Source organism: Bombus vancouverensis, chromosome 16 (assembly GCF_051014615.1).
Source record: "Bombus vancouverensis nearcticus chromosome 16, iyBomVanc1_principal, whole genome shotgun sequence".
In the NCBI taxonomy this organism is placed as follows: Eukaryota; Metazoa; Arthropoda; class Insecta; order Hymenoptera; family Apidae; genus Bombus; species Bombus vancouverensis.
Genome location: NC_134926.1, coordinates 9,072,032 through 9,099,064, shown reverse-complemented (window position 1 = coordinate 9,099,064; position 27,033 = coordinate 9,072,032). Strand labels below are relative to the sequence as shown.

Below are 27,033 nucleotides of genomic sequence, written 5' to 3'. Positions count from 1 at the left end.
GCAAGATACTATTAATAGTGGATGAGTGTGTTGCCACAGTGGATGTGTGCGTGGCTCTCACTCGGTTTCGCTCGCTGCTCGTTACCGACCAGCTTTTCGGAAAGACCGCCCCTAACCAAATGAAAGAAAAACGCAATTCGATCCTTAGCTACCACTAGCCCATTTTCGCGCCGAGATAAAAGTCCAACTAGCCTTCCTCCTATAGTTTCGACCTTGTTCCTCGTTTCATCGTTATGAGACACCAAAATTATAAATTTGATCCTTTCGATGTGAACATCGCGGATGATAAACGTAAACGTCGAATTTTCATAGATTTTTCTGATGTTCGATCGATGTTCCGATGATGTTCCGTTACTCGATAGTTGAAGACAAGAATAATATTTGTTGAAGTCGAAAAAGTGACAGGAAAAATATTTTTTTTTTTTTCGTAAACGACTCGAGATATTTTTGATATTACCAGAAGGATGAAGAGTTACAGATTTATTCTTCGCTCGAATTGGATTTACGATTTTGCTCGAGTTTAGATAGTCGTTAAATAAATATAGGTAATTAAGTAAAAATACGTGATGGAAAATTCGCCGTCACGATTTTCGAATTGGAAATAAACCGTAGTATTTTATTTTAGATAGAAAGTTGAGTCTCAATTTTTACTTAGGCCAGTTTATGATCTCGCTTCTCTTTCGTTTCTTTCAATTGGATTTTATCTTTTTAAGTGTTTTTTTTTTTTTTTAATTTTTTATTCTATAGGAAGAAAATCACACGACTATTTAGATATATCACGGGTGATCCCTTATGAAACATTCAACCCTAACGTTCTCCGTTGCTATTTTAACGCGTGGACAATAAAAAATGTATAAGTACACGTATATAATTAGAACGTTGTCCGGAGACACGTGACACGTCACCGCGGAGCGTTGTCTCGCTGATTGACAACGAAATTCGATTATGCGCCTGAGAATGGATGTCCGTTCAATCGCGTCAAAAATAGCGGAAACCACAGCAAAGAGGAAGTGCTTAAAAATTCATCGCTACACGAAAAGTGCTCGCTTTATATATATTTAACCGAGAGGTGCAACGATCTCGTCGTGTATCCATTATGCAACGCGACTGCAGAGAAAATTCATGAGATGTTCAATAAAAAGCTTAGAAAAATCAAGTAGATAATCATACAGCATGATGTATTAAAATACTCAATTCCTAATAATTTCTACGAATGAATCTCTTTTCGGTATTCCTATTTTTATTATTTTGTTGTTTTAATTCTGTCATAGGAAGGAATTCGAAATAATTAATTAATAACAAAATTCTCCATTGTTTTCGCTTTAAACGAATAACATAGCGTGATATGCTAATTTCTAATTATCCTGAATTTTTTTGCGCCGAAAAGATACAACCTAAAAACTTGTGCAATAAATTTTCATAGTACTTTGAGTAATGGGTAAAGTCAAAGCCAAGCTGTTATCGCTGCTCGAAGCAAATCTCTTCAGGCGATGAAACTCGGCTGATAACAGGAGAGATTTTGCACAACATCAGAAAGGGCCCTATTAGCAGCTATTAAATTGAGCCAGTGCACATAATGCAGAAATTCTTGACTTGTTCCACTTGACCGTCTCTCTCCTTCGCTCCTCTCCACAGGCTGAAATTATTTCCGTCCCACTGCGGGTGTTACATGATCACGGAAGAGCTGACTTGGAGCCCATCCCTCGAATATCATCCATTCAGTTCCCTAGTTCATAGAAACCCGCGCCATTTCTCTTCCAATCTAACCTTATTTTCTTTCGTAATCCAAGGAATATTACGAAACAAAATTTTCTACATTACCCCATCGTTATATAAACCTAGAAAAATGCTGATCTTTTGCTACATTTAACTTGGTTCGACTGTGTTTAAACTAAACTTGGTATATCAATTTGGACATCAGCTTTCCCTCAAACCTAACCTTAATTCTTTGATAAGCCAGTAAGAAACCTACCACAAAATACACCATTATCGTACCAACCTCTAAACCTAAGAAAACACTGAAACATTTACACAATTGCCCTTCGACTTCTACGCGTTTCTCTAACCAAAGATTCATTTTTCCACGCGAAATCGCGACCAGACCTCGCAGGCCCATTTGTCTCGCGGAAGATAAAGTAGAAACCATGTAAAAATACCGCGTGTTTACAAACACGAAGCGATATAAATAAAAAGAATAATCGGCACACTTTCCCTAAATCTTGGATTCTTTTCAAATCGTTAATGCCCCGACGATGCGAAGTTCATGGGGATTTCTTGAGAAATAAGAACGTCGGTTCTTTGGATGGCGAGTTTGTAAGACTTACTTCCTCGTTATCACAACTGGTTCAGAACACGAAGCTCAGGAAAGCAGATATAAGTATAGAAAGAGGACGGCCTAGTTGCCATCGCGGCCATCCGAAATATTAGAATAAGCCCACGCGCGTAATACAATCCCGTTGGTAAGGTAACCAAATTTAGCATGTGACTTAGCAGACGCCCTCGAGACACTTGCACGCACGATGACTCAGCCTGAACAGAGGAGAACGGAATCGAAGGAAGAAGACGAAGGGGTAAAACTGACTGGGTAGGGGAACTAACTGCAGAGAAAAAATAATTGCTAGTGGTCTTCATTGCACAAGAGACTTCGACTGATTTTTGGGATGCCTGGTTTGGTTATGAATTCTCTAAGGTAGCCTATTATGTTGGTAGGATTGAGAAACAATGGTGGGAAGGATTAATTTTTCATTACAAAGTTTCTTCTCATTTGATAATTTGATTTTTGGATCTACATTTTAGTTTAATAAGACTTTAGTCATTTAGGGATATGAATTATGATTCTTTTCCGAATGTGTTGAGTTAAGGGTAAGTTATGTTAAGTTTGAAATGTCTCTCGCACTGTATTCGATATTACACCGAAATTGAGTCCAACTTGTTAAGGTTAGGTTTGCAACAATCTGAATGGAGGTTAATTCGTTTTGGATTACTTTATTCGTAGTTTGCATTAAGTTTGGTAATTCAAATTTATCATGACATAATTTTGATAACTAGAGCCCGATTTAAAATTCCAAACTTAATACTCCTTAACTTATATCCATGATGAACCAAATTCCCTAACTTATTCGAGTTATGAGTCCACTAAGATTGGACTCCAATTTAAGTTAGCATCGTGCCGGGTTTAAGTATCCCAGCTGTCTTTCGCGTACTAAGTTCCAACTTAGTACATCTTAACTTATATCCACAGTGAAGCAAATTTCCGATCTATGATCCGAATTCGGACTTCACCATGATTGGATTCCAGTCTAAGTTAGCCTCGTGTCGGGTCTAAGTTAAGCCTGCGTTTAATCTAGACTATCTTTTGCAATAGTCCTTGGTCCGGTCGTGGTTAGGTCAGGGTTGGATCGGAATTAGAGGTAAATAAAGTCTGACAGCAGGTTCTCGATGTAAATCTCGAGTACTTAGGGTATTTTTTCCAATAATCCTTGGTCCAGTCTAAATTTAGTCCGACCATAATGTTGTTCCTAAACGAAGTTCAAGTTTATTATAACTTAACTCCGGCAGTCGTTTTAAAGTTTTCGTCGTTTGGATATACTTTGTCCGAAATAAATTGAGGATTATATTCGTTTTAGAGCCACGTTAAGCTCAAATAGATCGGTATAAGTGGAATTTCGGTTGAACTTGTTGGATAAACAGAAATATTCCATTGATCACGCTGAACATTTTTATTTCTGTGTCTGTATCTCTTTGTTTCTATTCATTTTTTCTTTTCTTTCTTTTTTTGGGATACTAAAAATGTCATGTGACGTACCACTAATGCAATGTTTTGTTGGAGTTTGAATCACGATACTTATTGTTCATTTGTCAATGTTTAGTTCGGGACAAAATTATGATCATTTTTCTTTCTTTTTTAATTTGGCAATTTTAATAGGATTTTTTTTTTATTTGATAGAAATTTGTAAGAAGTTTGTCTCGTGGTTTACAGTTTTACAAGCGTAATACCCTGATTAATGTCATGGCTTTACTTAAGTGAACGACCTACTTACAAAATGTTGCAGTTTGGCACAAACACAATGGCTCTCATTGAAAGAGATTGATCACAAGGAATTTTCATTATAAGATATGCTACTCTAACAGCGGATTAATAATTAAATGGATTTAACGATTACTCCCATTTTAAATGAATACAAATATTATTTCGATTCTTGCAACATTGCAGATTTAGGTTACACGTTTAAAACAGGTAGTTACTGTGACTACGTTTGAATTTGGTTTGATCAGGTTTGAATAAAATTTGGATTAGGTTTCGCTAAGTTTGCATTTCATTTAAAATGAAAACTTCCACCATGGCCACGTTTGAATGTGGTTTGATCGAGTTTGAACTAGGTTTGAATTCTTTCGAATTTGTATAAATTTTGGTGCACATATACCCAAAATTTGGCAAAGTTTGAATTAGATTTAAGGTAGATTTGCGTAAGTTTGAACAGAGGTGGATATAGATTAGGTTCGAATAACTATAATAATAGTAACTCGAGATAAGTTTAAAGTAGATGCACAGTTTCAAACACCCAAGAGTCTGCGAAGGCGAAGTGTTACTTCGCGGTTGTTAAAAGTAGAATCGAGACACAATGATTAGTGACGAATTATACATTTCGCAAACTGGTGATTCACGAACTCTATCTTGGCTAGAACAAGATAGTTGGCCACAGTATTCTCGTGCATTCCACGTAAACAATTTTCTTAAATCCTTAAGATTTCGCTTTCTTCCTGTTTGTTCGCTGCAACAATGTCATATCAAAATACTTTAATCCAGCATATTCCAAAAAATGGAAATCTCAAATCTTGTCAGAATACCTTTAAAAAATTGTCTCAGTGTCAATTAACGAAATCAAAATTATTATTACTTAATTCGTCAAAAATCTAGGAATCCAGAAATTCGATGTAATAGTTACGATATAAAAAAAAAAAAAAGGATCGAATCGTGGAAACACTTTGCAGGGCGACAAGAAATCTGGTACAGCTCACGGGAGTTAATTATTGGAAGATTTACGACGCAGTTTCCGGTAGCCCGTTGCCTATCAATCACAGTGAAATATGCGACCCATTCGCCATCGAATTTTGGCTGATCGAATTTATCGCGCTGGAGAATTTATGTAAGAAATTTGGCTGCAATGTGCCACTGAACTGTTACTGTAATTTCCATAATATCGATCATTTTATACGTCTCGGTACTTCCTTGAAAGGAAAAAAATGACGCATTATTTGTCGAGATAATTGTCATCAAAGAAAGCTCTATTCCTTATGTTTACGCGCTTACTCGTACGTAGTTAAATATAGAGATTCATTATTCACTAGAAACTACTCTGCCAATATTACTTGGATAATCTTCAATTCCATTTTCCAATGACACAGTCAGCATCCTAATTTTGATGCAATTTCGCACACTTTGTTGCGGCCGCCACACGTCGAACATCTAGCTTAATTACCTGCCATTGTTCATCAGCTTTTGCGATGTAACGTTCGCCGAATTAATCGCTCGGTTTCACATATGAATCGTTAATTCGAATTGATGTAGCCATGTTCTATTAAATGATACTCTATTTTGGAAATATTAATTATTGATCGTTAGGACATAAAGAAAGATATTCCCTCACCCTTTTCGTTAGCCCAAATCTACTGCAGTGTGATATTTCCGATAAGAATTCTTCCCGAACCTTTTTAATCCTAACCTAACTTAACCACAGCATGATTCCTATTTAATGAAATTCTCCAGAAAGCAGCATTTAAAATCTAACTTAACCTATTTTTTCTCCCAACCCAGACTCGATATGACATCTTCAATGAGACTTTATCCGAAACTTTTGTAATCCGAACCTAACCTAACCTCGTCATAATTCCTGACTCAACGCAAAAAAAATAATAATAAAAAAAGGTAAACAATAGTAAATAGTAAATAAAAGTATGTTAAGAATTTTTACAAAGCAGCGTTTAAAATCTATCTTAATATACTTTTATTCCTAACCTCCATTCATGTTCAGTAATCTATCCTAATCGAAGACACAACACAGATCTCTGTGTTAATCTCTTAACGTCTAGGGTCGATTCCTCAACCGACTCACCGCTCGTTAATCGCTCATTAACGCATTCGTTAAACGTGACAAAACAGATTAGTCGGCCCTTGTCGCACGTGCGACAATTTATTTCGCGGCCGCGGATATTTCGGTGGCCAATAAAGTTTCCTCAATAATGATGATATCTGATAGGGATCCGATAATAGAAAGGCAGACTAGAAGTTAGGCAGCCGGCCCAGTTTTTCATGTAGCCGTAACAACGAGCGCGCGAACGCACGGGCTCACGCTGACAAATATTTTTCAAGGTAACCTAAGCTGAAATATACCACCTCGACTCCTCTGCATAGCCGATTTAATAATTCCCCCCTCTGGCTGCCAATTCCAAGTCCGCTCACTTGTTACATTAGAGTGACATAATGACTCGGTCGCACGCGAATCGCTCTGGACACTCTCGCGAACGCGTTACGCAAGCCGCGGTCGCGTGACGAAATAACACCGCGACCTCGGTTGCGTGGACTTAACTTTGCTGGAAATATAGGGTTGTTCCTTGGAAATGATTTTTTAATATTTGCTGTTAGAGTTTCAGGACTTTTAAGACTATTGTAACGTTTCTGGAGCAAATCTTAATTAATATCAGTGACAGATTAGATTGAGGTTAGGTTTCTGTTACACAAACAGTCTTTATGATGTTAGAATAAAGAATATTTGGCTCCTTGGAAGATGCATTTTTAACCATGGACTTTTGCGATTTTTCAATTTTGAAGAGTACTGTAGCCATTTGTTTACTAATATCAAGTAAGTTTATATAATGATTTGTCGAAACTAGAACGTAGTTTCGATTCAAAGAAATTTCGAGAAACAAAGAAACCGAGAAGTTGGCCCGCCATTTCGCCTGTTGAAATATGAATATGTCATCCGAGAGATTCGAATGTCATATGCAGTTTCTGAACGTCCTGCAAATGCCAGGAATTGCATACGCGGTGTAACATGAATTCAGGAATAATGTACCATAGTTGGCATGAAAAACGAGCGAGGTGATCCTCGTTAACTACTATCTTGCACGTCAAAAACCTCAACTACAGCAACCATTATTTTAAAGTAACTTTGAATTAATAACGCGAGAGTTAAACATCTCGATAAGCAATAATTCGTTATTTTTAAACATAAATATTTTTCTCAAATTTTCAAACTCTAAATCGAAAAATTCCAGTTCTCAAATTTTAATCCAAATTTCAAATTATCAAACTTTCAAATTTTCAAATTAAGGTCCAGGAAATTTCGAATTTCCAAAACCACGAATCCAAAAGCTCAAATTTTCAAGTTTGACGATCTAGATTTTTCGCAATAACTCTGTTGCGATCGAGGAGAAATTTTCCTCCCCTGGTAGAATTAAACGAACCGACATCCAACTAATTAAAATTTCCCGCAATTTTTTTCGACAGCATCCAAAATTGTCTCACCATCGCATCGTTTTATTTAAACGTAGTAGCTAAATATATTGTTGGTACATTGTTTACAATCTCCTTAGATCACTACAATATTTAAATCGCGCATCGCGTAACCAATCGGTGCCAAGATTTGTAAATTGGGAAATTTAGTAAGAGACGAGTTGTAGAAATTTAATACGAAATCACTCAAATTAACTCTCTGCATCTTGAAGAATACCGGTAGGAAAGGGTTTTAAATTAAATCCTGGTGCCGGATGCTACGACTATGGCTGGCGCCATATCAAAAGGCACAGTTGCTTCTCACGCCAAGTATGTAAGAAATGAGAACGACTACCTCGATCATGTCTATTCCTGAGTCCAAGTTTCCTACCCTGCTCAACTTCGTTTCATTTTATTTCACGTTCACCACCAAGAAAAAGTTACAAGTCGCGACAGTCTCATTTCGAGGTTAGTTGGCCATTTTTCAATCAAACCTGTTTACCCTCTCCTGTCAACTTCGTGCATACCACTCGAAACGTTCAGGAACGCTTGAAACGTTCTCGTGTTTGTATATCGTTCCAGGAAATGAGATGAGTTTCAAAGATGAAAGATTTAAGACGGTGTCTTGATATTTGAAAGTAAAATCGCGCCATTTGTAGGTCCCTTCCGTTTCTTTTCTTTCAATATGGAGGCCAACTGAATCAGAATGCCAGGTTAATTTAATTTAGATTTCTTTTTCAAACCTGGATTATCAATTAATAAAATTAATAATTGAAAATTACTAGCATCTATGTCTATGTGTTACACTCAAAAACATTGAAATGTACGGATGGTGCAATAAATACTACTGTACTGCCGCCAGTAGCGCTTTTTTTAATTGAACAGGTAAAATTTTTTAAAATGTGTTGTTCAATGGTTAATTCTTTGTTGTACAGTTTATTTGGAAAAACATTTCAGCAATTATTAATTTCAGTATCTTGTTAATCAAAAAATAAAAATTTTTAACTACAGAACAATTAAAAGATACAATTTTTGCAAACACGTCGTTTCAAGTCATTCGTCTTTGTACTTTTTATCTGGGAATGCTTTTTATTGTTGTAATTTCAATATCAGAATATGAAATACACATATAGTTGATGTAGAGTCATCTACTTGCAATTACGCCTGAACTACGATATTTTTGCAACTCCGCTACCCGCTACGTAGTGCCATCTTCTTGAAACGAATGTAAACACTTTCATAGACCATACGATGGTAAAAATAATATTACCATTGCAATTAAACATACACTCCAATTAAATTACTAATGTAATTTTATACTATTGATATTCGCCTGATGTTTTGCACAAAAAGCAATATTCGTCGTCTTTTTCTTTTTGTATGTAATTATAAAGATTAGATTTTTACACAAAATTAATTTTTAATGAAAAAATTAATTTACAGGAGAAAACAGTTTCCAAATTTTCTATGATGCTAGAATCTGTGACGACAATCAAGATTATAGCAAATAAAGTTGTTTACTTGTGGAAAAATACGCTTCTTGTATATAACTGTAGCAATAGTAACAATAATAATATGATAAACAAGTAGAGGGGCATGCTAAGATAAAATAAGACCACGTCAACTTGTTTTATATCTTATTTAAAATGTTGTACATCATTTTTATTTTTTTTTCTTTTATTTCCTCTTTATGATTTTACAATTTAAATTTAGAAATGCAACAAATGGACCAAATGAAAGTCCTTTAAAGGTGTCTGTTATAAATACATGTGATTACATTCGCACCTAACCATGATACGATTCCTATCTTTATCCACAAGATTTATTATACTTATCCACGTCAATTTGTCTGCATAATTCACCAGAATATTACATTTTCCCGCCTCCAAAATTCCAATTCAATTCCAACAGTCATCCCCCTTCAATCGATCTAAAATTAGATTCTGAATTTTAAATCAAGAGCTTTTAATTTTGAATCTTCTGGAATCCTTTATTCTGAAACTTTATAATTCCAACCAAAAACTGACCAAAAGAAATGAAATTCCCCTTCCAAGAAAAATGCTCTATACAATTTTTAAGAGCGCCGAAATGGTGGTTTTAAAATTCCTGGAATTTCCTACAACGAGATTTCAAAACCTAACCTAAGCTACAGCCAAAGAGAATTAAATTCTCTTTGCAAGGAATCCTCTATAGAATTCTATACGACACCGAATCTAAAAAATTCTTTCAAACAAAATATCTGCTGCGTCAAATTTTCTACAATCTGTCTACACTAAAATTCGTAATCCTAACCTAAACCATAGTGAAGAATAATTAAGTTCCGCTTGCGAGGAATGCTCTATACATTTTTATAATACAAGTGGAATAGCGCGCGCGGGCTTTTTCAAATTTCAAATTTCGCATCCTAAGCTAAAAATTAAGTTCTAATTAATTTCTATCGCTCGAGAAGTCCTGTAAAATTAATACGGAAGACACCAAATCATTCTTCGTCTATCGTTTAGAAAATTAAAAACACACCACGATTTTTACCTGAGAAACGAATTATGCAACAGATTTTCAAACGTTTATAGTTGGCAGTGAACAATAATTTTTCCTTCTGTAAATAACACCGCTATACCCACGGAGTTTGGTGCAGCGGATACATAGATGTCGCCAATCTCGAGTGCTCATTTCATAACCGATACGTTTAATTATTCGTGATTGAATCGTTAAAGCTGTCGCTGTACGCAAAATGGTCGAGACTGTCAAAGGATATTAGAAACGATGATGGAAGACGTTCCTTCGCCGCTTTTCCAGAATTGTGCGGCGTAGATTCGCGCATCTGGAATAAACGAAAATAATTTTAGACCGGCCTGTTACGTCGAAGGCCGTGGCAAACTCTCGAATCTCGCGGCAGATGTGTCTACAACCGCTATACACAATGCTAATTACAATATCACTATTTTCGTGTCGTCTCGAAGTCGAAAGCCAACACGTCTCGTTGTGATTTCAATTTACTTCCACCTGTTGTTTATCGTCAGAAAATCTTTTTCATTATTATTATTATTCTCGTAATACGTGGGTGTTTTGGGATTAAGTTGGAAATAGTTTGTCTTGGTAGCGAAGATTTGCCCGAACGAATATCGTCGTAAATTTTAGACCTGCGATCCACCGATTCTTCCAACCTTTCAGTTTCGAAACGAAAGTTTCTAGGTATTTAGGTTCGAAAATTGTATTTACAAATTTCAAACTAGACATTTTTACGAGATCTCGAACTTTTAAATTTCTACTCGGAAACTTTCGCGATTTTTAAATTAAAGACATTTTGAATATTTCGAAATCTTCCGAATAGGAGAATTTCTCGATACTCGAAATCGATATCTGAAACTTTCAGTTATCCCCTAACCTCGAAATGTCTAATTTCCAATATCATGTGTTGGCAACTAAGTGATTGCGGATTTTGTCATTACCACCTAATGAGAAGATCCGCAATCACTTAGTTGCCAACCTAATACAAACTACATAAATTCTTCAAAAATTCAGTTGCTCGTAACGAGTTTAGCTTCTATCGAGTAGAAGCAAAGTTTTTATCGAATACGATAGCCTGAGTCTAATTGCATCTGTAAAACAAGGATTGTGGCTGCATTTGCCAGAACAACGGATGTATGAAACCAGTTCAAACACTGTTAAACATTGTTTCTGGTCAAACATTCGGTGTACACACGCGCCAGCCATTCAGAATCGAAATGACAACAGAGAAATTTCTTACAAATTCGCCAACTACAAGATGCATCTACACTTCAACAGATAATACGACGTTTTTAATAAATCTCATTGTTTCTGCCCATTAACAAACTCCTATATGAATGTTCTGACTTAACCCCAATAGAATGCAGTCGTTCGTTTATTTGCCTCTCTTTCTATTAGGAACACAAGAGTCTAGACTTTCTGTAAATCATCGTAACCTTCGAGCACCGGTGTATTTTTATTTCCAGCGTTCTAATTATACTGTGAGAATGTGGTCACGCGATTTGCCAGAATTCTCTCGTTTCTCCACTATTCTTCAAAATTCCTTCTATCTTCCCTTTGTTTCTTTTTTCCGACGTTGTTTCTCATTCAACTTAACGTTGATCGAATTTAATCATCGATTAAACGCACCAGTGACGACAGAAACGAATCTAGAAATGCTGGAGCACGAGGTCTCTGTGATTTCTGTCGTCTGAAAATTTCTATCCTTCGTCCTACCTTTTCCCCTTTTTTTATCTTTTATTTCGCGCGATCGACGCAACATCGATCGAATCGAATCATCGATCGAAATGAAATTGAAACGAGTCAGTGACGACAAAGACAAGGACGAACGTAGACACTCGGAGGAACGAGGTCCCCGTTGTCTGAAAATTTTTATCCTTCGTCCTTTTTCCCCCCTTTTTTTATCTTTTATTTCGCGCGATCGACGCAACATCGATCGAATCGAATCATCGATCGAAATGAAATTGAAACGCGCCAGTGACGACAAAGACAAGGACGAACGTAGAGACTCGGAAGAACGAGGTCCCAGTGAAGTTGAAGTTTCGAAAATAATCGCGATAATTCGGGAATTGGCGGTATTCAGAGACGAAAAAGACGAGGATCTGGACGTTGATGTTTCTATAAAACACTGGCAGCCGCTTTAAAAACGCTGTTAACGTCGATCCGCAACGGCCACCGTCACGTTTGTAGTATTTTTACACCAGCCTCGAGAATACTCTAGAAACCTTGGAAAATTTCGAATGACGAAACGACACGCGGCAATGACCTAATAAGGGCGAGGATAGATACAACCAGTTCTTTGTTAAATAACAAATATATATTATATATATTATTTAATTACAAAATACAAAATAAATACATAATATATATATTTATATACATGGTACATACAAAGTATAAATTTTCTTTAATCTAAACCTGTTGATATCGCGTTGATTCACTTTCCTAAGAGGATCTTGCGGGTGGCACCGATACTTTGGCCAGATTGGGTGGCACCTTTGTTGGACCCGGCCTGCAGACCGATCATCGTCTCACCGGCGCGCAATTGTTCCTCCGTGAACTCGCGTTTGCATTCCTCAGCAGGTTTAGGTCCCAGGTATGGTCCTTTCCATTCTGGATGCTTGTACGTCTGTGGGGAAGATTTTATTTGCAATTTAGCGAAACTTTTCGTGGAATAATCAAAGGATGAAAGTAACGTGGAAACCGATTATCGAGGTCAAGCTAAAATATTGTATTTCGTTACGGAAGTTAGACACTGGGACGATTGGAAATTAGAGATTGTAGGTGGCATGGAATTAAACTAAATAATCCATTCGATTGCATAATTAGGCTACGCGCCTATTCAATACCACTGATCCGGTTTTTTCATTAAACTTACCGTACGGCCAAGAGCAAAGAGGGTCGTCACCACCTGTGCGATGTCTTTCTTCTCCCACAAGTCGACCGTTTGGAACACGTCAACGTCGTTCACGCCGTACTCTTTCAAAGCTTTCTGGAACCTGATAGTAAGAAGCTGATAGTTTCATCTCGTTTTATTGATACAGTTCAAACTGCAGATATTTATACAAATTAGTACTTTTGTCAATATCATTCAAAAGAAAGAGGAACTTACAGCAGAGGCAAAATGTTTTGTCTATTAAATATCGCAAACAGCATCGTACTTTGGATATTTTATCAATTCTCCTGCGTATGTGTTCTTGCATCTTCAAAGATTCAAACTTATTCTAGGTTCACTTTTAGGTGATTTGCAAAATAGACTTACGAGTTGATATTTTCCATCATTTTGAATTGACCACCGCTGCTATTGATCTTGGCGACGGATCCAGGGGAGATCTTGTTCATCAGATGGCACAACACCTGTCCATCCTTGAGGACATCTTCGAAGGCTTCACCTGGTGGGAATTTCTTGCCCAAAATCGACTCGATCCATTCTTGGGCCTCTTTTTCCTGCTCTGGGTTACGCTTTGCAGCGATCTGCAACGAGACAATCGGGTGAAATCACTGTTTTCGCGAACTATCGTTAAACAAGTACAGAGTTAAAAAATAAATCATCTTCGAACTGGGAATTTCCCCTAAAATAGATCGGCTGTATAATTCCCGAAAAGTTCCGATAAATACCGCGAGGATATCTTTCTCGAAACTTATACAGATCACTGACGAACCATCCACGTGAAATCCTTCGAAATTTCGCGGAAAAAGAATTTTCTGGAGAACACTTGTCAAATGCAAAGAACGAGCAATTTTAAACATCGAAACCCATGAATCTTCGCATCTGTGGTCACCGATATCGATTACGAGATTCACAAAGCTCCAAAGCTCAGCGCAACCCTTTGAAACGCAGAAGCTCGCACGAGACAAATTCATAGGCTTGCGTGAAACGATTTTACACATTTGCATCGCACGAATTAAAGAATTTGTCTCGTACGAGTCGGAAGATTTACAAGACACGCAAGGATTGTTGGAAAGGGTAGCAGGGACGAGCGGAATATTCACGATGGATGGATTCACAGCAGAATTGGCAGGATGCGACTGAGCGAAATAAAGTTGCAACGATCTCGCACAAGGCAAAATGTTTCCGGATTCTTCACGAAACGAACGTACGATGCACGAAAATCCTCGAGCTCATACCTTGGCGCGCACTTGTCGTTCGAGAGCCATCCTCGTGCTTTGCGGTGCTTGTCGAAGAGGACTGAAATGCTTGGTCCTAGAGCCGATCCCTCTTATAGTGGACGAAGATGGCGGGAACACGGCCCACGCTTTGGAGGAAACTGTCCAACACCTCGGCTGCAGACCTCGTGTGTTTCGAAAATGACGACGCCACGTACGTGTCCATGTATCTATGTTTACCAGTGTAGGAGTACGTGCTTTCCGCAGTTTTCGACGATCTAATATTAGCGGCTTATTCACTCGGACGTAGAATTTCCAAAATCGCCACTGCCAAGCTGCGACTCCACGATACACGCGATAGTTGTTCCACGTGCGACAGCATTGGAAAAATCATGCGTTCGAGTTAGGTAAATTTGATCCAGTAATTTGTATATAGTCGTTGTATTACAGTGGAGTAGGTGAGGTCGCAGCAAGTGATCACGCGCTGGAAGCTGCAAGAGGCAGAAGATTAGGATGGTTTTGCAACTTGTGCAAGTGCAGATGGGATTACCTACTCGTTTGTGTACTTGGTCGTGAATCGGAGTTTCTATAAATTGTAGTCCTTTTCGTGGTTTCATATTTGCTGATTCGTCGCGAATTTTGGAATTTCCGTAGAGTAGATTTCGAGATTTGCGCGACGCAAATTCAGGCATTTGTATCACGTAGGCGATTAAAGGTGGTTTAGCAACTTGGGAAAGAGCTTTAGGAATTTGGAGATAGGTGAACTGTATGCTTGTGTACCTGCTTCTGAATTGGAATAAATTATAAATAACTTTGAAATTGAGCATTGGGTGAACTGAAATAAATTGTAGCTTTTTAGTAGTCTAACTTTCAAGATTGGTGTGTCATAAATTCTGAAATTATGCATACTGTACGATATCAGAAAGTGTTATAATAATTAACCAAACATAATATAACTAATTTGTCGAAAGTGCTGAAATTTTGTTGCTTGTAAAATTCTCCACTAGATCGTAATAATGTTTCTCTTATTGCTGATGTATTTTATTTGCTCCATTTCGGTGGGAGCGCACTGTGGACTGCGGTGGGTGGTGATGGATTGAGAGGCTGACTAATTCTAGACAGTTCTCCTTCCGCTTTCTTGGTCGTATTACTTATTCACTGTGTTGCTTCCTTTCCACGATTTTAATAGCTACTCTTATTAAACTTAGCTACTTGATACTATAATAAATAAGTAACTACATATGAAACATAGTAGGTAGATTATAGTTGCCAATAGATGCAAATTTTGTAAATAAATCTAAACTTAAATTAATTTCTAAGAAAGATACTATACAGAATTTCAATTCCAAATTAAATTAAAAAACTGTTACATACCGCAAATGAAAATTCCAATATAGAATTAAATTAAAGTTGAAGCCGAGCTTTATTTTCGTTAATGTTGCGCTGGAAAGTAAAAGATTTAAGACTTTATCATCTTTCATTTCGATAATAAAAGCCGCAATTATTTCAAATTTCCTATTAACTAATTTATAAACTTGTCATTTTAACGAAAAATACGATCTTTACTTCGTTCCATATTCTGTTCCTCGACTTTCGTCTATAAGTCGCCATATTGTTACTCAAACGCACTCCATCGCTGCATTCTACGCTCCAAATATTCGAGAAAAAACGGGAAAAAGGAAATTCGATTGCGCAAAGAGTATCAGAGGTTTTTTCTTTAAATAACCAGCCGTTATATGGGTCGAGTTATTATTACGTTGATCCACTTTTTGAATTCACGTGAAGAGCCAACAGATTGAGGATGAAAGCCCGCCAAAAGACGGGCAATTTAAAAATTCTTATTTAAGATGGCGCTCTTATAAAAGAATTATTTAAAATTCAAACCTAAAAAGAAATCCATTCTTTTTAAAAAAAAATAACAAACATAGTGTAAGTATGTAAATAGAAACAAGCTACGTCATTTATCTCAAACTAACATAATTACAGAATGTTTTATATTTTATGTATTTTTTAAATCATCATTTGAAATTTGAAATTATTATCTCAATAAAAGAAATATATATATATATATCTTGAAATACGTGTGAATGAATGCACAAAATTTAATGTAGCCAGTATCTGTAGTTTTCAAGAAAAAAAAATCACGAGACATTGCCATTTCTAGTCTAAGCTTAAATATATTCCTAAAGCTGTTTCCTATGGGGATTTTTATTCGCGATAACGGAGAATTGCGTAATCAACGTAACTCTTATTCCAACGATATGGAAGATTCTTCACTGGCGAAATCGCTGGCTACTGACTCAGATTTAAATATAATCGCGGCATCTTGCGTATTTCCATTTCCCCTCTTCGTTGTCAACGAGCAAAATTTTCGTCGAAATCTGATAATTTCGGTTATTTCGAACACGTGATCAAATCGAAAATCATTATCGTTCCTAACGACCATTTTGTAACTTGAGTGGCCGTGCCATAATTGTCGACACCTAATCCCACTTTAATTTGAGCGCGTTTTACGATTTAAACGCGGAATCATCCGGGATTAAATCCCCACGCGTCTCATGATTAATTATTGTTTTCATGAGAATCCGCGTGCGCAGGTGGTATTCAAGGTATTCTATTATTACTATCTTTTAATTGACTTATTCAATGTTACAAGAAATTCAGAATGTTATTACACAGTTAAAGGATTTGGAAATTTTATATATAGGAAATTTATTAAATTACTTTTTAAAGAAATTTACTATTATTTTATTCTAAAAATTCATACAAAAGAACAAAACTAATAATCGATATTTTATCACGTAGAAATATATTCTCATCTAACTACTTTAGCTTACATGAAAACAATGAATAATGCAATAATTAAGTACTTTTTTGACAGAATTTTGTAAAGTAAGTTGTTAATAATACTTGAAATGCTTTAAAGTTCATATTATAGTTTCATTATTCTATAATTCTGTATTGGAAATTAGAAAGTCTTTAGTAAACAATTAGAGGAAATAAACAAAGTCATGAAAAATTTAAAAAAATGCTTTTAGCGTAATTCTACAATATTTTAAACTAAGTTACGTTATAATACAAAAACAGGTCCTTAGCAAATTAAAAATTAAGTTTAAAAAATCCCTGCAGACTGTACAGATGGTGGCGCCCTCTCATGAATCAGAAAAATTATTCCCCCATAATCTGCCGCTTTTCGAGAACTTATTAAACCTGGAGGAAAGCGGAAAGAAATTTTGAAGGCGTAGGTTGTTTTTCAATTATTTGCCAAATTCGTTTCACTTGTTCGTCGTTCTTTTTTCTCTTTTCATACTTTGATTCACATCAAGCCATAGAACATTGCAGTTTGAAACGTTCCAAGTGCAACTGTGTTGTGATGCAAAAATGCACTCAATTCTGACGGAAAAGTTCTAATTCAGCTTTTCGATATTCATCTTCTTTATCTTTTTACCGATTGTTTTATGAAATTTACCATTTTGTTAACAATGTTACGATACTTAGAAAAATAACACGATTAATTGCGACTTAAGTAGAGTTGTAATTAGGTACGCTGTTTCAGGTTATGTTTTTGTTTTCTAGTTGCACTAGTTTGACAGAAAAGCCGGAGTGTTTATTGAAAAAGCATTGTCTTTTTATTTCTGTGTATAAAAATAAGTAATTTTATGTACAAGGGACATAAATAAACTTTCTTATGTAATAAAATATTGTATATTTTGATAGCAATTTGTGTGACTTTGCTGTAGAATAAAGTTTGATAAAGTTTCATTTAAATTCTTTTGTTTATTGTAAACCGTACAACAATATTTGTATGAGTGAAACGTTTGTTGATTTCAATCAGTAGGATTATCACCAAAGAAACATGGCACAAAGGTTTCCTGTACCAAATACAGGAAATAATGGCCCTCCACCACAAAGGTATGCTGCATCATCTGTACCTCCTAATTTACGGCAGTATTCTAGCCCAAATTTTCCTGTAAGTATATAAGAATTAAGATAACTGAATTAACTGGAACAGTAAGGAACTTCTAAGTTAATTTTTATATAGATGCAGCAGAGATCCGGATTTACTCCTCCTCCACAAATGGCTAATGCAGGTCCCGGACCAGCCAGTATAATAAGAGCCAATCAACCATATTCGAACATGCGTCAAGGGCCTATGCCGACTCCACCTGTTGGAAAAAGGAGCGCAGATCAACGTATTCCTATGTCACAACAGAAACCGTAAGTACACTAACACTGCATGCTTTTATTTAATTTTGCATCCATATTTTGTATTACTTTGCTCATTAACTCATTGCATTATACAATGTATTAACTAATTGTTTTTGTTGGAATAAACTAGCTTTTAATATCTATGATTTTGCACATTTCAAAAAGCAATATGTCAATTAATTTTTTATCAATTTGGTTACTTGATTATTAAATTATTAATTTATTTGTCATCGTCAAAATGTTAAAAAGAAACCATTCACTGAATTCACCAGGAACTTCACTGCATTTCATAAGCTTAAAAATTGGTTTATTGATTTTTGAATCTATGATTTTTACACAAACTCATATAGGTATTTTTGGAACAGTGATTTTTCACATTCCACGTCCAAGAAGAAGAAAAAGCTAGCAGACAAGATATTGCCACAAAAAGTGCGCGATTTAGTGCCTGAATCTCAGGCTTATATGGACTTACTTGCATTTGAGAGGAAATTAGACGCGACCATAATGAGAAAGCGACTTGATATACAAGAAGCACTGAAACGCCCAATGAAACAGAAAAGAAAATTGCGAATATTTATTTCAAATACGTTCTACCCGGCGAAAGAGGCTGGCGAGGGTGAAGAAGGTTCAGTTGCATCCTGGGAACTTAGAGTCGAGGGACGACTGTTAGACGATACGAAAAATGATCCTAATAAAGTAAAAATCAGTTTATTCTTAGAAAAGAAAACAATAGATCATCTGAAAACAAAGGATAATTCATTTATATTACAACGATTTTTAGGTAAAAAGGAAATTCTCTTCCTTTTTTAAAAGTCTAGTTATAGAATTGGATAAAGATCTATATGGGCCTGACAATCACTTGGTTGAATGGCACCGTACATTGACAACACAAGAAACTGATGGTTTCCAAGTGAAAAGACCTGGAGATAAAAATGTTCGATGCACTATTCTCTTGCTTCTCGACTATCAACCCTTACAGGTAACATTTCTTTTAAATAAAAGGGATGTACTAAAATTTGTAAAATTAAAAATGCTTAACATTCTAATTGCTCTGACTACTTTAATTTAAGTTAATTAAATTTTCCCAGTTTGACATCCTCTGGTTCTTATACATTCTTATTAATGAATAAAATAAATGTAAGCTAAGTTAGAATTTAACAGAAATTTTTTGGTTGCAGTTTAAGCTAGATCCTAGATTAGCCCGACTTCTAGGTGTACATACCCAAACGCGACCTGTTATCATCTCTGCTCTTTGGCAGTACATAAAGACACACAAGCTTCAAGACAGTCATGAGAGGGAATTCATAAACTGTGATAAATATCTCGAACAAATATTTGCCTGCTCAAGGATGAAATTCGCGGAAATACCACAGCGTTTAAATCCGCTGCTCCATCCTCCAGACCCGATCGTGATCAATCACGTTATTAGCGTCGAAGGTACCTATCAATAATAATTAGAGTGCGGATTTGTATGCATCTATAGGAAACTTGAAAGTGTGAAATTGCACAGAATGCACATAGTGTGAGAAAATGTATAATATATCCAAAGTATGGTGCTTTCTATAATACTTGGTAGGCAAAACAATTTTCTGCCGAGCCTGTATTTTGTAATTATATTCTCAAAAATATGAGTTTGCAAAAGGATCCTCCAATAATAATTAAGAAGTGCACACCATATTCCAAGATTTGCAAAAACAAAAAATAACCATTTGTTCTATCACGTTCTAAATTAGGTACAGAAACGAAACAGACTGCGTGTTACGACATAGACGTGGAAGTTGACGATACGTTAAAAACACAGATGAACAACTTCCTGTTATCGACTGCAAGTCAACAAGAAATCCAGAGCCTCGACAATAAAATCCATGAAACGGTCGAAACGATCAACCAGTTAAAAACGAACCGAGAGTTCTTCTTGAGTTTCGCTAAAGATCCTCAGCAGTTCATCAACAAATGGATTATCTCGCAAACGAGGGATTTGAAGACCATGATAGACGTTGTTGGCAACCCAGAAGAAGAACGCAGAGCAGAATTCTATTATCAACCATGGGCGCAGGAAGCAGTGTGTAGATATTTCTACACGAAGGTTCAACAGAAACGCGCAGAATTGGAACAGGCGCTCGGTATAAGAAATTCATAAGTATAATCGAAGAGGCTTCGCTACAGTGTACGAAGTAATTATATCGAACAAAAGAAATTATTAAATAAGTTATTAATAAAGTATTTGTTTAGACAAAATTTCTTATTTATTAAATTCGTATTACAAAATATGAAACTGATAATATCACTTCAGTTAATTATTTCAATTTTATCTTAATCAAAAGCTGAATATTTTAGAACAATGAATAAAGTAATTATAGCAGACAAAGTAAAAGATTGATTAACATATATCTTATCTCATAATGATCATTGCTTAAAATCTTTGTTAGTAATTTATTCCAATTAAGCGATGAGATGTTGAAGGATTTGAAAACAGATATGTGAATTTATTCCCATCCTCCATAGATTGTCCTTTTAACATAATTACTTCGCATACTGTATGTAAAGTATTTATATAAATTTTTCTCTTGTTCCAATTACAAAATCGATCGATTAACGTGTCTTACGCTTCATTCACAATGCAGTGTCGCTGTGACATTATAGTACGAGTGACATATTTTTACGAATAAGAAATGATGTATAGTAATCATAGAGGAATCTCATGGATAACAAATTTATTTAGTACGAATACGTATATCGATCTCGTATATCTTTATTCAAGCTAGTTTTTCAGAAGTCTTTTCTATGAGGATGTGTATCGCAATCAGCTACCACACACTATAAATGCGAGAAACTTCTGTATAATATAACGAATAAACCTTTGATATAACTCGCTGAAACCATTTTAAACTGAATTCCATATTGATGAATAAATATTTTCAGTACAATAATGTAATTACTGCAGTTAAGATTTCATTTCTTTTCTTGATTTTTTTTAATTTTTAATGAAAGGTTAAAAAGATATTAACTATTCTTTCGCACCTCACTACAAAAAGGAATTAGTCTTTTTAGTGTAACCTGCGCTTATAATTGTGAAGTAATAAATTTCCAATTTATTAATATTGAATACTGTAATTAGTTCATTGGGTGAAAGAAAAGGAAAGAAGCGAGCCATAAATTTTTCTGTTATCCAATTCTTATTTTGTTTGTGCAAGTAAATACAATCTCTTACATAATCAGTACATGTTGATGCAAAATATGGTTTCCTCGTGGAAACGGCAATATCGCCAATTTAAAACGTAAGGAACAAGAGTCCTAAATTTCTTATTCTTTAGCTATTTTTTTTTTTTTTTTCATCGCGGAAGTTTCAATTTTATTTCGTCAGTGTAAAAGTGCTTTCCCCTCTTACTTAAGAGTATTATGGATTAATTTGATTCAGTATTACAATATTAACATTCCAAGACATTCACACGAGGATGAGAAATTCCAGTGCCATTTTACGGATATAAATTTTCGTCTTTCATCGTGTTTTCTTCTTTTTCTTCGAGACATTAATGTATTCCACGCATTTCTTGCAAAAAACGACTCACCGAGAAAATAACGTTGAAATCGCATCATACCAATTACACACGAGTTCCCTACGCCTTTCTTTTTTTAAAGACACGAAGCCGGAACGATACATATATATTACGAAACATTCTTCACATGCCAACGAGCATTACACGCAAAGCACTTGATCCACGTTTTTATTTTATAACGCAGGACGAAAGAACAAAGGAGCCGGTTTCTACAGCGACATTGTTTTCTGGTGATAAAATTTAAAAACTTCATAATCTTCTTGTATTTTTTCCTCTTCTCCGTTTTACGTGCCGATTCGATGAACATAATTCTATCGAAGGTCGCATACCGTTGTACAACACTAAATCACAAGTGCACCAATTGATTGTATCGTTTCTAGTACAATAAACTCTGATTGGATTCTGACGTCTTCGTTCGACATAAAAATCAATCGCTAAAATGTGTGTCATATAGTCATATGACTCCACTTGATCAAAAGTGAACGAACACGTCACGATTGCACCGTTTTATTATGAGATCAAGGTTTATTGTATAGTACTTTTGTTTTTTACTTCCCTAATCTTAATTACACATTCACATATATTTTGTCGTATAAAGTTTTAAATATATATAATTGAGTGACAAGACCTTTTTTTCTCCTTTAATTACACGTTATTCACCTAAATGGAAGTATATTTTTTTTGTTTGAAGGATGGGTGAGTAGAAAGATATTCTAAACACATTTCTCTATGCCCTCAGATCAAGTCTACAAAGATCACATTTTTGCCAAAAAACAAATGGCAGTTGTGAATCTCTGTACACTCAAATATATCTCGTAAAATGATAGTGATTTACTAAGTCTTTGCTTGGATAAAATCATTCTTGTTTCTCCACGTTTTCTTCTTTTTTTCTGTTCTTTGAATGGGGATTAATAGCACTAGAAATATGGCGTACGAGGTAGCCACAAAGTTCTTCTAGCCATTTCTTTCCTTTTTCTTTCACACGAATATATATTTTTAAGTAATCACATCATATAGGTATTGCTTTTTATGTTTTTGTCCAGCATAAACAGAAAACTTTTTGGTTCCCCGTTCAACATCCGATACTGTGTATTCGATCTTCAATAATATATCCATCTTATCCATCCTGTTTTGCCACTTACTGTGATTTCTGTACGCATCTATATTATAATATATGGTGTCTAAGAGGAAGGTAAATTCCACTTGTGCAGTCTTTTTTTTTCATTTTTGGTTTTAAGTAATTAATGCGAGATACATCGGTGCAAGAGATCCTTTGGGTTATCCGGAAGTTTGCGTTAAATTCACTCCCTTCCTCTTTTACAGTAACTGTGGATACATTTTACACAATAGCTCGTATGTTAAATGACTGTCGGTAAATCGTATAAATGTCACCTATGATTGCACTCTGTTGCGACGGTGAATTATTTTTTTTTCTTTTTTCATAACACAAACGCTAATTTGTACTACATATAGATATACACGAATAATTCTACGCATTTACAATTATTTTATCCAAACGAGGCCGTCAGAACAGAGGACTTGTACATTCGTTCCATTTGTTCTTTCTTTTTCGAGACAAATACGCGAATTGATCTATTAAAGATTCATTAAAGATGATCGACCGATCATTTAAACGAGTATAACACATCTATAAATAGAAATTTAAAATCTTGAAAATTAACAACATGATTATATAAGTAACAAAGTAATTTAAAAAAATCATCACTACATCGTCGTTACAATATAAAGAATTTAATATCTTTCTAAATGTAGGAATGTTTTTATGGTTTTCCCTTCATTTTTTTCCTTTTTTTTATTAACGACTTAACAAGAACTTTGAAAAATTTCAATCAACAATTATCCAAAAGAAAAGAGGAGGAAAATGACAAACTTACGGCAGAGTTAATTTCTGCTTCACGATAATTTTCAATACTGATTCGGTACTGGAGCAACGATAGGTGTCATTTCCACGTTTTAATTATTACTATGCCAGTGATAATATCATCTGAAACATACACGCTTTTATTATATTATCAAACAAATTCCATCATTTTTTTTTTCGTTTCTTTCTTTTTTTCCCCTTTAAATTCATACAAGCATTCGATGCGAAATTTTGCATATCTGCCCCCTTAAAGTATCTTCTACAATAAATAAAAAAAAGTTTGTATTAATTTGCTACAACATAAAAAATATTAATCGTTTCAAACCCAATCATATCCTCAGTTGTGACAATTCAATGAACTTAGGATATGCATAGAAATTATTTCATATAGTTACAGTGTTTTGGAAGTATCTTTGTTAGTTAATTATCCCCTAATAACATAAATATTACTACGAACAATGGAGTATAGAATGCATACAAAACTAGAGTGTAGAAGAACAAACGTTTTCTACTATACATCACACTGGATGGATCGTACAGCAAGGCAGTTCCGTGTACTGTGAGATTTATTACTTGATATGCGATGCGCACATAAATAACTAACAAAGTTAGCCGTTGTACTGAGATAAGTCAGATACTAATGCTTACGATTTCAATATGAAATAATATACGCTAGAATAAAAATGTGCAGAGTCATTTGATGGATTAGATTTTTTTTCATTTTCTTTTCCCCATTATGTTCGATCCAAGTATAATGATAAATTGGCATTTAAGTCACGTATGCGCGCGACTCATTTAAGGCTTGAATATGTCTTTGACTCGTCCCAAAATCTGAGCAAATTTGTTCATGCTTCAAAAAAGTCCTTGCAAACACGTAAGTGTTAAGAAGAACATGGAAGTTCTTCAAAGTGTTTTAGCTTTTTCAAGTAAATCGTTAATGAATTTCTGAAACATATAAATAAAGAGATGAACTTCCGTTAGTGACAAGGCCCCAGTTTATCAATCAAATTATTCCTCTAGAACCATAGGTACACTATAATCGAGCTTATTAATTCATTAAAAATACTAGATATTATTTTCAGGTATATATTAGTCACAAAGTATTAAATTTTAGGAGAAAGAATATTGTTACAACAAATAATTGCAAATTTATCAAGACAAACTTAGGAGCTGCACTTACATTTACATCATGTGGTGGTTTCTTTGTATCAACCAGTAACTCCTATAACAACAAAATAAAACAATAGCAATAATTAATGTATATCAGCTTTGATAACAACCATCTAATCTAATGTACAAATACATACCTGCAAAAATCTTCGTCTATGATCATCACTGTCCATATCAAGAAGTTCATCTATATCTATTTCAACTTCCCGATTTTTACCATTTTCATTCTGTCAATGAACGAAAATTGATAAATAATTTATATCTATGTAATAACTTCTAGTTACAAAGAGATTAATTTTAAACTTACAACTGATTCATATAGTTTTTCTAGCTCATCAAAGAGCCACATTTCAACTGCAAGTCTTTTACGGATAAGAGACATCTGATGAGAGCCATACTTGGCTGTTAAGAATTTTTCCCTGCGTTCCTTTACCTCACCCTTTTCACTGAAAGCTACATGCAGATTCGCACGTGCAGGACTGCGTTCTGCTGTAAGTACTCCACCTCCTTCCATTATAAACTACTGAATAATTAGAAAAAGAAAAATTAAAAAATATATAAAAAATTGTGCAATAAAAAATTGTATGAAGAAAGAAAATAAAAAATGCAAGATACATTTGTTAGTATAGTATTCTTAAAGAATTTATTTAAACATTGTATTATGTATGATATATGTGTTTAATGGGATATGTTAATAAAACAGTTAGAATAATAGAGGAAAGGATAAAAAACAAGAAAAAGAAATAGTATATAGAAAATACACAAATTTTTAATATTGTATATAGCATAGAATATGCTTATACAAAAAATAATTGCATAAAATATTAGTATATAATAAGTTTCAATCTATATTTATATTATTTTGCGGAAAAAAATTTATAAAAAAAATGAATAAAAGCTAAATAGAAATTTTGTTTTTTTATTTCTTAATACAATTTTTTTCTTTCTTTTATAGAAAAATTATAACTTATAACTAAGGTGTACCGGTTAGAGGAAGGATCATACGATAATAATGTACGGTAAAAGTAAAAAAGAAATGTGGGAACGAAATTCTTTCTTCACGGAGTCACATCCGTTCCCACAGACTTAATTATGTGCGCGATTTATTTGATAAAAAGTAGCCGCGTGATCGATCATTGACAAACCGAATCGAATTAATCGGAGCGAATAATTATAGCGCCCAAACCAAGTCGTAAATCATAAGCATACAAAAATTTATTTCTCTTTAACTATATGCGTTTACGCACATGTTGGCTGCGTTTTGCATGCTACAATAAACAATAGGCTTATTATCTGAAGTTATTGAATGCAAATGCAGCCTCGATGAGACGCGACGCTTTGATTACACAAACAGCTCGAGAGCATCGAAATAAAACTACTAAGAATACTTTGATAAAACTGTGAGCCGGCGAATTAAAATGAAAGAAAAAAAAAAGGTGCCGACACTCTTGTAAATAAAGCGACATTAGTGGATTCGTACTTTGCATTTTAATAAATGATCACCGACTCATGTCAGCATAAGTATAAACAAAGATCAAGTCAATTATCTACCTAGGACTCAATAAAATTAATAGAGAAACGAGAGAGAAAGAAATATTGTTAGCGCGCCTTCGTATGATCACTTGATATTACTTACACTCACTGCTCCTATTTCAGAACGTACACTATTCGAGCCGTAATACAGTATCGTAATGCCAGAATCCATACGAATAATAAACTTTCCTGAAGTTCCTCGACTATGATAAAACTTACACTAACTATGATTACCATAGGATGCTCGAAATATCACTATCTTATAGCAAATTACAGTAAGAATTGGCTAGGAACATTACAGCGTGGGAAGCATATATAGTGACATTGTTGTCGATATGTATCGATAATCGACAATATCAGATCGCAGAAAATTTTTATATTTGAACCATTTAAAATTTTAAATTGTTCTAATTTAACGTAGGATTTTAAAATTAATTTATCTTTAATATCTCTGATTCTGATGTTAAATATAGACTTTGTAAAATGTGCTAGATTGGGTAAGTGAGTAGTATCATTTCTAATATTAATATCCTAAGTATATTAAAGAAGTTGAACGTTAAAAAATAATAAAAACT

At 34.8% G+C, this 27,033-nt stretch overlaps 4 protein-coding genes across 13 annotated transcripts; 1 reads left to right on the top strand and 3 right to left on the bottom strand.

The window, feature by feature from the left end:
* Positions 1-12,295: 12,295 nt before the first annotated feature.
* Mp20 (muscle-specific protein 20 transgelin) lies at positions 12,296-14,289 on the bottom strand. Its single transcript, XM_033343073.2, has 4 exons — positions 14,129-14,289; positions 13,263-13,474; positions 12,879-12,999; positions 12,296-12,629 (listed from the first exon to the last, which is right to left on the bottom strand). The coding sequence occupies exons 1-4, from the start codon at positions 14,156-14,158 to the stop codon at positions 12,438-12,440; spliced, it is 555 nt and encodes a 184-aa protein (XP_033198964.1). The 5' UTR covers positions 14,159-14,289; the 3' UTR covers positions 12,296-12,437.
* A 104-nt stretch (positions 14,290-14,393) lies between these two features.
* On the top strand, positions 14,394-21,195 carry Bap60 (Brahma-associated protein 60). Of its 9 annotated transcripts, none has more exons than XM_076625208.1 (8): positions 16,167-16,716; positions 17,237-17,348; positions 17,943-18,077; positions 18,150-18,325; positions 18,667-19,012; positions 19,098-19,295; positions 19,495-19,757; positions 20,054-21,195. In XM_076625208.1, the coding sequence occupies exons 3-8, from the start codon at positions 17,964-17,966 to the stop codon at positions 20,454-20,456; spliced, it is 1,500 nt and encodes a 499-aa protein (XP_076481323.1). In that variant the 5' UTR covers positions 16,167-16,716; positions 17,237-17,348; positions 17,943-17,963; the 3' UTR covers positions 20,457-21,195. The 9 variants fall into 9 exon arrangements, with proteins under 9 accessions (XP_076481326.1, XP_076481325.1, XP_076481319.1 ...); XM_076625206.1 differs by having other exon boundaries at positions 16,168-16,716; positions 17,946-18,077; XM_076625211.1 differs by lacking the exons at positions 16,167-16,716; positions 17,237-17,348 and adding an exon at positions 14,394-14,514.
* Positions 14,404-15,608, bottom strand: LOC117161497 (uncharacterized). Its single transcript, XM_033343074.2, has 3 exons — positions 15,482-15,608; positions 14,662-14,893; positions 14,404-14,598 (listed from the first exon to the last, which is right to left on the bottom strand). The coding sequence occupies exons 1-3, from the start codon at positions 15,586-15,588 to the stop codon at positions 14,404-14,406; spliced, it is 534 nt and encodes a 177-aa protein (XP_033198965.2). The 5' UTR covers positions 15,589-15,608.
* Positions 21,196-21,473: 278 nt separating the features above from the next.
* LOC117161498 (protein phosphatase 1 regulatory subunit 14B) lies at positions 21,474-26,681 on the bottom strand. 2 transcript variants are annotated; one of them, XM_033343075.2, is made up of 5 exons: positions 26,562-26,681; positions 25,233-25,448; positions 25,063-25,152; positions 24,936-24,977; positions 21,474-24,700 (listed from the first exon to the last, which is right to left on the bottom strand). In XM_033343075.2, exons 2-5 carry the CDS (start codon positions 25,437-25,439, stop codon positions 24,659-24,661), a joined length of 381 nt encoding a protein of 126 aa, XP_033198966.1. In that variant the 5' UTR covers positions 25,440-25,448; positions 26,562-26,681; the 3' UTR covers positions 21,474-24,658. The 2 variants fall into 2 exon arrangements, with proteins under 2 accessions (XP_033198966.1, XP_033198967.1); XM_033343076.2 differs by having other exon boundaries at positions 21,474-23,878.
* Positions 26,682-27,033: the final 352 nt, after the last annotated feature.